Source organism: Salvelinus namaycush, chromosome 24, assembly GCF_016432855.1.
Source record: "Salvelinus namaycush isolate Seneca chromosome 24, SaNama_1.0, whole genome shotgun sequence".
Lineage (NCBI taxonomy): Eukaryota > Metazoa > Chordata > Actinopteri > Salmoniformes > Salmonidae > Salvelinus > Salvelinus namaycush.
The window spans coordinates 15,130,574-15,143,415 of NC_052330.1; the positions used below are offsets into that span (position 1 = coordinate 15,130,574).

Consider the following 12,842-nt stretch of genomic DNA (forward strand, 5'->3'; position numbering starts at 1 on the left):
GATTAATTGCAAGGGGTGATTAGGATCTCTTTAATAAAATGCATTAGTTCAGCTCCTCTTTTCTCCATTCGGGGAGTCAAACTGCGTAATCCATCACGACAGACAGCAGAGAAATCAGCCTCTTTATCTCCCGGGCCTGTGTACAAATAAGCATGTTTTAAAGCAGCCTTACATGCACTTGTGACCCGCAGAGCATTTCAAATCACAAAGCCTCCCGTGGACTACCTTAAAAGTTGCCAGTTACCCTTGACTCTACAAAAGCTTGTCTTCTACCCCCCCTGTTACCGCTGTGCCAGTGATTGGCTACGTTCAGAACTACCTTGTGTTAATACTCCAACATTCGCTCCCAAACACAAAAGTGTGTGTGCGTGAGCGTGTGTGTGTGTAGGAGCCGTGTAGGAGCCTCTTCAGTCCCAATCACCTCACACACACAAAACACCTCTCACACACACATCGAGGCAAACTGCCTGAGCCCCACTCAACTCTTCAGTACTGCGTGGTGAGAAAACCCAGTTCACCAGTCATTTGGTTTTTCAGATAAATCACTCCACCCAATCGGGGGAATGAATGACTGTGGATAACCGTTTTTAAACCGTACCCTAATATATTTTTACTGTTTTATTTGGTGGGGGAGTATTACTTGGTGCTAAATGTTTACAGTGGGTATTAGTTTTATATCGGTTGTTTTTACAGGCCCACGGTACATCTGATAACCAAGGGACACTATGGTTTGATTAGACACTAAATCCAAAGCTGGGACACAGGTCCAGACCTTTATGGAGGTGATTGAGAGCAGACACGAGGTGGATGTGTTCCCTGCTGACAGACTATACACCTCAGTGTCGTGGGAGGGTTTTAATGGGTTGTATCAGTGTGTGTGGGCTGTTGTATTCATTTCACACCTAAGAGAGGTATCGAGACCAGAGCAACATCGGCCAATAAACAAGGTGCATGAGAGCCCAGTCAGCCAGGGTATGATATAATACATGTGTACTAGAGGTCGAACGATTATGATTTTTCAATACCGATACCGATTATTGGAGGACCAAAAAAAGCCGATACCGATTAATCGGCCAATTTTTTAAATTTGTAATAATGACAATTACAACAATACTGAATGAACACGTATTTTAACTTAATACACTGCTCAAAAAAATAAAGGGAACACTTAAACAACACAATGTAACTCCAAGTCAATCACACTTCTGTGAAATCAAACTGTCCACTTAGGAAGCAACACTGATTGACAATAAATTTCACATGCTGTTGTGCAAATGGAATAGACAAAAGGTGGAAATTATAGGCAATTAGCAAGACACCCCCAATAAAGGAGTGGTTCTGCAGGTGGTGACCACAGACCACTTCTCAGTTCCTATGCTTCCTGGCTGATGTTTTGGTCACTTTTGAATGCTGGCGGTGCTTTCACTCTAGTGGTAGCATGAGACGGAGTCTACAACCCACACAAGTGGCTCAGGTAGTGCAGCTCATCCAGGATGGCACATCAATGCGAGCTGTGGCAAGAAGGTTTGCTGTGTCTGTCAGCATAGTGTCCAGAGCATGGAGGCGCTACCAGGAGACAGGCCAGTACATCAGGAGACGTGGAGGAGGCCGTAGGAGGGCAACAACCCAGCATCAGGACCGTTACCTTCGTCTTTGTGCAAGGAGGAGCACTGCCAGAGCCCTGCAAAATGACCTCCAGCAGGCCACAAATGTGCATGTGTCAGCATATGGTCTCACAAGGGGTCTGAGGATCTCATCTCGGTATCTGCATGTAAAAAAGCTAACATTTAAGTTCCTTGCTCAGAACATGAGAACATATGAAAGCTGGTGGTTCCTTTTAACATGAGTCTTCAATATTCCCAGGTAAGAAGTTTTAGGTTGTAGTTATTATAGAAATTATAGGACTATTTCTCTCTATACCATTTGTATTTCATATACCTTTGACTATTGGATGTTCTTATAGGCACTTTAGTATTGCCAGTGTAACAGTATAGCTTCTGTCCCTCTCCTCGCTCCTACCTGGGCTCAAACCAGGAACACATTGACAACAGCCATCCTCGAAGCAGCGTTACCCATGCAGAGCAAGGGGAACAACCACTCCAAGTCTCAGAGCGAGTGACATTTGAAACGCTATTAGCGCGCACCCCGCTAACTAGCTAGCCATTTCACATCGGTTACACCAGCCTAATCTCTGGAGTTGATAGGCTTGAAGTCATAAACAGCTCAATGCTTGAAGAATTGCGAAGAGCTGCTGGCAAACGCATGAAAGTGCTGTTTGAATGAATGCTTACGAGCCTGCTGCTGTCTACCATCGCTCAGTAAGACTGCACTATCAAATATCAAATCATAGACTTAATTATAACATAATAACACACAGAAATACGAGCCTTTGGTCATTAAAATGGTCGAATCCGGAAAATATCATTTCGAAAACAAAACGTTTATTCTTTCAGTGAAATACGGAACCGTTCCGTATTTTATCTAACGGGTGGCATCCCTAAGTCTAAATATTGCTGTTACATTGTACAACCTTCAATGTTATGTCATACGTCTGGGACGTCTGGGACGTGCTACCTGTCCCAGACCTGCTGTTTTCAACTCTCTAGAGACCGCAGGAGCGGTAGAGATACACTTAATGATCGGCTATGAAAAGCCAACTGACATTTACTCCTGAGGTGCTGCACCCATACTGGTCATTTATGAACATTTGAACATCTTGGCCATGTTCTGTTATAATCTCCACCCGGCACAGCCAGAAGAGGACTGGCCACCCCTCATAGCCTGGTTCCTCTCTAGGTTTCTTCCTAGGTTTTGGCCTTTCTAGGGAGTTTTTCCTAGCATTGCTTGCTGTTTGGGGTTTTAGGCTGGGTTTCTGTACAGCACTTTGAGATATCAGCTGATGTACAAAGGGCTATATAAATACATTTGATTTGATTTGATTTGATAATTATGTACAATTCTGGCAAATTAATTACAACCCTTGTTAGGAATAAATGGACTTCACACAGTTCGCAATGAGCCAGGCGGCCCAAACTGCTGCATATACCCTGACTGCTTGCACAGAACGCAAGAGAAGTGACACAATTTCCATAGTTATAAGAAATTCATTAACTAAATATGCAGGTTTAAAAATATATACTTGTGTATTGATTTTAAAGAAAGGCATTGATGTTTATGGTTAGGTACTGTCACGTTCCTGACCTGTTTTGTATTTATTTAGTATGGTCAGGGCGTGAGTTGGGAAGTTGTCTATGTGTTGTTTTCTATGTTGGGGTATTGTGCGTTCGGCCTGGTATGATTCTCAATCAGAGGCAGCTGTCAATCGTTGTCCCTGATTGAGAATCATACTTAGGCAGCCGGGGTTCACGTGTGTGTTTGTGGGTGTTTGTCTTTCGTGTTAGTATTCGTGCCACACGGGACTGTTTTCGGTTGGATTCTATTTGTTAATTTGTTTCATTGTAGTGTTCAGTTTATTTTATAATAAATTATGGACACTTTCCACTCTGCGTCTTGGTCCGATCCCTACACCTCTTCAGACGAAGAGGAGGAAATCTGCCGTTACAGAAACACCCACCACCAAAGGACCAAGCAGAGTGGAAAAGGGCAGCGACAGCAGAAGCAGCAGCAGCAGCGTAAAAAGGAGAATTGGACATGGGAGGACGTTTTGGACGGCAAGGGTTGCTACACTCCCCGTGCTTACCGTGGAGTGAGAGGGCGTCGTACTGGTCAGACACCGTGTTATGCGGTGGAGCGCACGGTGTCCCCAGTACGCGTGCTTAGCCCAGTGCGGGCTATTCCACCTCGCCGCACTGGTAGGGCTAGGTTGGGCATCGAGCCGGGTGTCATGAAGCCGGCCCAACGCATCTGGCCTCCAGTGCGTCTCCTCGGGCCGGCGTACATGGCACCAGCCTTACAAATGGTGTCCCCGGTTCGCCAGCATAGCCCAGTGCGGGCTATTCCACCTCGCCGCACTGGCAGGGCTACGGGGACCATTCAACCTGGTAAGGTTGGGCAGGCTCGGTGCTCAAGAGCGCGTGTCCTCCTTCACGGTCCGGTAATTCCGGTGCCACCTCCACGTACCAGTCCTCCGGTGGCAGCCCCCCGCACCAGGCTGTCTCTCTGTTTTCTCTCTCCAGTTGCTCCCACCTGTGCAGCGCTGTCAGAGCCTTCCTCCTCTACAGCGCAGCCAGAGTCTGAACTGCCTGCCTGCCCAGCGCTGTCTGAGCTGCCTGCCTGCCCAGCGCCGTCAGAGCTGCCCGTCTGTCCCGAGCCGTCAGAGCTGCCCGTCTGTCCCGAGCCGTCAGAGCTGCCCGTCTGTCCCGAGCCGTCAGAGCTGTCCGTCTGTGTTGAGCAGCCAGAGCCGTCCGCCAGCCAGGAGCAGCCAGTGCCGTCAGCCAGCCAGGATCCGCCAGAGCCGTCCAGCCAGGATCCGCCAGAGCCGTCCAGCCAGGATCCGCCAGAGCCGGCCAGCCAGGATCCGCCAGAGCCAGCCAGCCAGGATCCGCCAGAGCCAGCCAGCCAGGATCCCCCCCTCAGTCCGGTGCTGCCCCTCAGTCCGGTGCTGCCCCTCAGTCCGGTGCTGCCCTTTGGTATAGTGGGATTGACATGGAGGGTGGTGGTTAGGAGGAGGCCACGGGGGTGAGAAAGGAGGCGGACAAAGACATTGTTAAGGTGGGGTCCACGTCCCGCGCCAGAGCCGCCACCGCGGACAGACGCCCACCCAGACCCTCCCCTAGAGTTTTAGGGGGTGCGCCCGGAGTTCGCACCTTGAGGGGGGGGTTATGTCACGTTCCTGACCTGTTTTGTATTTATTTAGTATGGTCAGGGCGTGAGTTGGGTGGGTTGTCTATGTGTTGTTTTCTATGTTGGGGTTTTGTGCGTTCGGCCTGGTATGATTCTCAATCAGAGGCAGCTGTCAATCGTTGTCCCTGATTGAGAATCATACTTAGGCAGCCGGGGTTCACGTGTGTGTTTGTGGGTGTTTGTCTTTCGTGTTAGTATTCGTGCCACACGGGACTGTTTTCAGTTGGATTCTATTTGTTAATTTGTTTCATTGTAGTGTTCAGTTTATTTTATAATAAATTATGGATACTTTCCACTCTGCGTCTTGGTCCGATCCCTACACCTCCTCTTCAGACGAAGAGGAGGAAATCTGCCATAACAGGTACATTGGTGCAACGACAGTGCTTTTTTCGCAAATGCGCTTGTTAAATCATCACCCGCTTGTCGAAGTAGGCTGTGATTCGATGAGAAATTAACAGCACCGCATCCAATATATGCAACGCAGGACAAGCTAGATAAACTAGTAATATCATCAACCATGTGTAGTTAACTAGTGATTATGTTAAGATTGGTTGTTTTTTATAAGATAAGTTTAATGCTGCCACGCAGGCTCCTCGTGGAGTGCAATGTAAGGCAGGTGGTTAGAGCGTTGGACTAGTAACTGAAGGTTGCAAAAACGAATCCCCGAGCTGACAAGGTAAAAATCTGTCGTTCTGCCCCTGAACAAGGCAGTTAACCCACCGTTCCTAGGCCGTCATTGAAAATAAGAATGTGTTCTTAACTGACTTGCCTAGTTAAATAAAGGTGTAAATTTTTTTGTTATGATTGTTATGAAAACTTGAAATCGGCCCTTATTAATCGGCCATCCCGATTAATCCGTCGACCTCTAATGTGTACTCTACATCAGCATAATAATAGGTCTGAAATTGCCAGTGGTTCAGGATTTTATTCCCTTCATTCACTCTTCTATTTATTGCATTTTTCCAACTATCCATCCATCCATCTATGCCTGTCTGTTCGTTTCTGACTTGAGGTGTGCTGTCTTAAAGGGATGGGATGTTTCTGACTGGGGTGTGTTGTGTTAAAGGGATGGGATGTTTATCTGACTGGGGTGTGTTGTGTTAAGGGGATGGGATGTTTCTGACTGGGGTGTGTTGTGTTAAAGGGATGGGATGTTTCTGACTGGGGTGTGTTGGCTTAAAGGCCCAGTGCAGTCAAAAACTAGATTTTTCTGTGTTTTATATATATTTTCACACTACGAGGTTGTAATAATACTGTGAAATTATGAAAATGATAATAATTCCCTTTTAGTGTAAGAGCTGTTTGAAGGGACTGCCTGAAATTACAGTCTGTTTTGGTGGGATGGAGTTTTGGCCTGCCTGGTGTGATCACCAGGCCGTAAATGAGTTAATATACCAATAGGAAAGAGAGTTCCTGCTAGTTTTCAGTTGTCCCCTCCCCACTCAGACCACTCCCAGACAGTCCTAGCAAAAGTCCTAGCAAAAGTTTATTTTTCGGCCATTAATTAATTGAAAACAATCACAGTAAGGTATTTTATATTTACCCAGAAATGATTTGATATTGAGATAAAAACGGCTACATTGGACCTTTAAAGGGATGGTCTGTTTCTGACTGAGATGTGTTGTCTTAAAGGGATGGTCTGTTTCTGACTGAGATGTGTTGTCTTAAAGGGATGGTCTGTTTCTGACTGAGATGTGTTGTCTTAAAGGGATGGTCTGTTTCTGACTGAGATGTGTTGTCTTAAAGGGATGGTCTGTTTCTGACTGAGGTGTGTTGTCTTAAAGGGATGGGCTGTTTCTGGGGTGCAGAGAGAAAGTTCTGGAAGCAGAAGGGAGTCTACTCCACCCAGGTGGGCTATGCTGGAGGCCTCACCCCCAACCCCACCTACGAAGAGACCTGCACAGGTAACACTCAACAGTGACCCCCACACCCCACTCAACAATGACCCCACACCCTAGTCAATAGTGACCCCCACACCCCACTCAACAATGACCCCACACCCTACTCAACAGTGACCCCACACCCTACTCAACAGTGACCCCACACCCCACTTAACAGTGACCCCCACACCCTACTCAACAGTGCCCCCACACCCTACTCAACAATGCCCCCACACCCTACTCAACAGAGACCCCACACCCTACTCAACAGTGACCCCACACCCTACTCAACAGTGACCCCACACCCTACTCAACAGTGACCCCACACCCCACTTAACAGTGACCCCCACACCCTACTCAACAGTGCCCCCACACCCTACTCAACAATGCCCCCACACCCTACTCAACAGAGACCCCACACCCTACTCAACAGTGACCCCACACCCTACTCAACAGTGCCCCCACACCCTACTCAACAATGACCCCACACCCTACTCAACAGTGCCCCCACACCCTACTCAACAATGACCCCACACCCTACTCAACAGTGACCCCACACCCTACTCAACAGTGCCCCCACACCCTACTCAACAGTGCCCCCATACCCTACTCAACAGTGACCCCACACCCTACTCAACAATGACCCCACACCCTACTCAACAGTGCCCCCACACCCTACTCAACAGTGCCCCCAGACCCTACTCAACAGTGCCCCCACACCCTACTCAACAGTGCCCCCACACCCTACTCAACAATGACCCCACACCCTACTCAACAGTGACCCCACACCCTACTCAACAGTGCCCCCACACCCTACTCAACAGTGACCTCACACCCTACTCAACAATGACCCCACACCCTACTCAACAGTGACCCCACACCCTACTCAACAGTGGCCCCACACCCTACTCAACAGTGCCCCCACACCCTACTCAACAGTGCCCCCACACCCTACTCAACAGTGACCTCACACCCTACTCAACAATTACCCCACACCCTACTCAACAATGCCCCCACACCCTACTCAACAGTGACCCCACACCCTACTCAACAGTGACCCCACACCCTACTCAACAATGACCCCACACCCTACTCAACAGTGACCCCACACCCTACTCAACAGTGACCCCACACCCTACTCAACAGTGCCCCCACACCCTACTCAACAGTGCCCCCACACCCTACTCAACAATGACCCCATACCCTACTCAACAATGCCCCCACACCCTACTCAACAGTGCCCCCACACCCTACTCAACAGTGACCCCACACCTTACTCAACAGTGACCCCACACCCTACTCAACAATGACCCCACACCCTACTCAACAATGACCCCACACCCTACTCAACAATGACCCCACACCCTACTCAACAATGACCCCACACCCTACTCAACAGTGACCCCACACCCTACTCAACAATGCCCCCACACCCTACTCAACAGTGACCCCACACCCTACTCAACAGTGACCCCACACTCTACTCAACAGTGACCCCACACCCTACTCAACAGTGACCCCACACCCTACTCAACAGTGACCCCACACCCTACTCAACAGTGACCCCACACCCTACTCAACAGTGACCCCACACCCTACTCAACAGTGACCCCACACCCTACTCAACAGTGACCCCACACCCTACTCAACGGTGACCTCACACCCTACTCAACAGTGCCCCCATACCCTACTCAACAGTGACCCCACACCCTACTCAACAATGCCCCCACACCCTACTCAACAGTGACCCCACACCCTACTCAACAGTGCCCCCACACCCTACTCAACAATGACCCCACACCCTACTCAACAGTTCCCCCACACCCTACTCAACAATGACCCCACACCCCACTCAACAATGACCCCACACCCTACTCAACAGTGACCCCACACCTTACTCAACAGTGACCCCACACCCTACTCAACAATGACCCCACACCCTACTCAACAGTGCCCCCACACCCTACTCAACAGTGACCCCACACCCTACTCAACAGTGCCCCCACACCCTACTCAACAGTGACCCCACACCCTACTCAACAGTGACCCCACACCCTACTCAACAGTGCCCCCACACCCTACTCAACAGTGCCCCCACACCCTACTCAACAGTGCCCCCACACCCTACTCAACAATGACCCCACACCCTACTCAACAATGACCCCACACCCTACTCAACAATGACCCCACACCCTACTCAACAGTGCCCTCACACCCTACTCAACAATGACCCCACACCCTACTCAACAATGACCCCACACCCTACTCAAAAGTGCCCCCACACCCTACTCAACAGTGACCCCACACCCTACTCAACAGTGACCCCACACCCTACTCAACAATGACCCCACACCCTACTCAACAATGACCCCACACCCTACTCAACAATGACCCCACACCCTACTCAACAGTGACCCCACACCCTACTCAACAGTGCCCCCACACCCTACTCAACAATGACCCCACACCCTACTCAACAGTGACCCCACACCCTACTCAACAGTGCCCCCACACCCTACTCAACAGTGCACTCACACCCTACTCAACAGTGCCCCCACACCCTACTCAACAATGACCCCACATTCTACTCAACAGTGCCCCCACACCCTACTCAACAATGACCCCACACCCTACTCAACAGTGCCCCCACACCCTACTCAACAAAGACCCCACACCCTACTCAACAGTGACCCCACACCCTACTCAACAATGACCCCACACCCTACTCAACAATGACCCCACACCCTACTCAACAATGACCCCACACCCTACTCAACAGTGCCCCCACACCCTACTCAACAGTGCCCCCACACCCTACTCAACAGTGCCCCCACACCCTACTCAACAGTGACCCCACACCCTACTCAACAGTGACCCCACACCCTACTCAACAATGACCCTACACCCTACTCAACAGTGACCCCACACCCTACTCAACAATGCCCCCACACCCTACTCAACAGTGACCCCACACCCTACTCAACAATGACCCCACACCCTACTCAACAGTGCCCCCACACCCTACTCAACAATGACCCCACACCCTACTCAACAATGACCCCACACCCTACTCAACAATGACCCCACACCCTACTCAACAGTGACCCCACACCCTACTCAACAGTGACCCCACACCCTACTCAACAGTGACCCCACACCCTACTCAACAATGACCCCACACCCTACTCAACAGTGCCCCCACACCCTACTCAACAGTGCCCCCACACTCTACTCAACAGTGACCCCACACCCTACTCAACAGTGCCCCCACACCCTACTCAACAGTGCCCCCACACCCTACTCAACAATGACCCCACATTCTACTCAACAGTGCCCCCACACCCTACTCAACAATGACCCCACACCCTACTCAACAAAGACCCCACACCCTACTCAACAGTGACCCCACACCCTACTCAACAATGACCCCACACCCTACTCAACAGTGACCCCACACCCTACTCAACAATGACCCCACACCCTACTCAACAATGACCCCACACCCTACTCAACAATGACCCCACACCCTACTCAACAGTGCCCCCCACACCCTACTCAACAGTGCCCCCACACCCTACTCAACAGTGCCCCCACACCCTACTCAACAGTGACCCCACACCCTACTCAACAGTGACCCCACACCCTACTCAACAATGACCCTACACCCTACTCAACAGTGACCCCACACCCTACTCAACAATGCCCCCACACCCTACTCAACAGTGACCCCACACCCTACTCAACAATGACCCCACACCCTACTCAACAGTGCCCCCACACCCTACTCAACAGTGACCCCACACCCTACTCAACAATGACCCCACACCCTACTCAACAGTGCCCCCACACCCTACTCAACAATGACCCCACACCCTACTCAACAATTACCCCACACCCTACTCAACAATGACCCCACACCCTACTCAACAGTGACCCCACACCCTACTCAACAATGACCCCACACCCTACTCAACAGTGACCCCACACCCTACTCAACAATGACCCCACACCCTACTCAACAGTGACCCCACACCCTACTCAACAGTGCCCCCACACCCTACTCAACAGTGCCCCCACACCCTACTCAACAGTGCCCCCACACCCTACTCAACAATGACCCCACACCCTACTCAACAGTGCCCCCACACCCTACTCAACAGTGACCCCACACCCTACTCAACAGTGACCCCACACCCTACTCAACAATGACCCCACACCCTACTCAACAGTGCCCCCACACTCTACTCAACAGTGCCCCCACACCCTACTCAACAGTGCCCCCACACCCTACTCAACAGTGCCCCCACACCCTACTCAACAGTGCCCCTGACTCATTGTCCAAGTGCTTGTAGAACATTAGCGTGCTCAGAATAATTCAGTGTTAGAATTGAGTGTTTAATTGAATCTTGATCTCCCTCATGAACTGCCCTCCACAGCCCTCCACAGCCTGTGTCTGTAACACACTAACCAGCCTCATGATGTGACAAATCACATTTGATTTGATCATCTCCTGATGTTAATGACTTGTACATGTCTCTATGAAGGGCCTTTCTACCAGGTACTACTGTATTGTACTCAGTAGCAGAGGTATCTGGGGTTTAGATTGACAGGTTGTTTTCTCCCAGCCTGCCCCTGGAAACCAAATGGAATCCCTTAGGTCCTATTATAGTGAAGCAGGGAGAAGTGACCGCTTTCTAGCAGTGTGTGTGTGTGTGTGTGTGTGTGCTCACCTGTATGTGTGTTTGTGTGCGTTGTTAATGATCCGACAGTTAAGGAATGTGTAAGGCCATTAGGTGATAGACAGAAGGATCTCTCTACATGATACTGTCTAAGTGTGTGTGCTGTCCAGAGATACGGAAATTCACCATTAGATGTGCATCACTAGTTCTATGGTTCTGTGATGGGCCTCACTCTCCTGTTAGTAACAAAACAGCAACAGTAGGTGTCATTTTGAGCAGTCTGCTTTCTGTGAAAAGTGGACAATCAGAAATATAGTTTGGAAATGAGAATCCAAATCAGCGGTGGAAGAAAGTCTCCGTGATTCAGACGGTGAAATTGTTCACTACAGTTTTCCTTTCATTGCAATAATGGGAGTTGGGTGTTTTTGAACATTCAGGGCGCTATCCAAACACTGCCAGCTGTCTCTGTATTATTTTTAGATGCACCCACTGCCTCTCCGACCTGCTTTTGAGGGATTTAGGATTTAGGAAATGAGATTTTGCTCTCAGTGTGAATGTACATAGTTTTCCGGGAATAGGAAGTAACAGAACAAACCCTGCCGGGTGTTCCTCTGAGGACTGAGGGCATTTTCTGAACTCTGGCCCCTCTTGTCCAGCTCTGACCTTCACAGACCGGGCCCTCCGCAGTGTGTGTGTGCATATGTGTGCGCTTGTGTATGTGTTCGTGTGTGTGCGCATGTGTGTGGAATCTGCAAAATACCCTCTCTCTCCTATCTCTCTCTCCTATCTCTCTCTCCTATCTCTCTCTCCTATCTCTCTCTCTATGGTTCAGTACAATAACGTTTGTGTAGGGCTGTTAGGAGCATGGAAGTCACTAGTCTTTGATCTGGATATTGACTTTTGTTCCAGTGGAAAACAACTTTGTAAAGAGTTTCATCAGGGGAAATTTGTTTGATGACTTTTCCCAGAGTGCCGTTCTCTCAGGATGGATCTTGAACTGAAGTCAGAGCTTAGAGTTTAGAGGCGTTAAACATCTACTGCTGTTGGATCTGAGTGAGAGAGAATATGTGTGTATGTGCGTATGTGTGTGTGTGTGTGTGACTATGTGTGTATGTGCGTGCATGCATGCGTGTGTGTTTCATTTGATTGATGTTTTGTTATCATTTAGTTTCTGTTTTGGTAGTAGTGGCAGTGCTCTGTAGAATGAAGAGTGCTGCACTGAGGCAGGGAGCTTTCCATCTGGTGGTGCTGAAACCTTGCCTCAGCTCACTGCTACTTACTGTTACTGACTGCTACTGACTGTTACAGACTGCTACTGACTGTTACAGACTGCTACTGACTGCTACTGACTGTTACAGACTGCTACTTACTGTTACTGACTGCTACTGACTGTTACAGACTGCTACTGACTGTTACAGACTGCTACTGACTGCTACTGACCTTTACAGACTGCTACTGACTGTTACAGACTGCTACTGAT

The 12,842-nt window shown here is 49.6% G+C and overlaps 1 protein-coding gene across 2 annotated transcripts in view; it reads left to right on the plus strand.

Annotated features, from left to right (window-relative positions):
• Window positions 1-12,842, plus strand: part of LOC120019761 (mitochondrial peptide methionine sulfoxide reductase-like) — an 87,307-nt gene that overhangs the window by 47,402 nt on the left and 27,063 nt on the right. The window contains exon 3 of one of the 2 annotated variants that reach the window (XM_038963197.1): window positions 6,588-6,707. The exons of the other annotated variant lie outside the window; for it this stretch is intronic. Within the exon in view, the coding sequence (XP_038819125.1) occupies window positions 6,588-6,707 (120 nt within the window). The remainder of the gene's footprint in view (window positions 1-6,587; window positions 6,708-12,842) is intronic. 2 annotated transcript variants of the gene reach the window in all.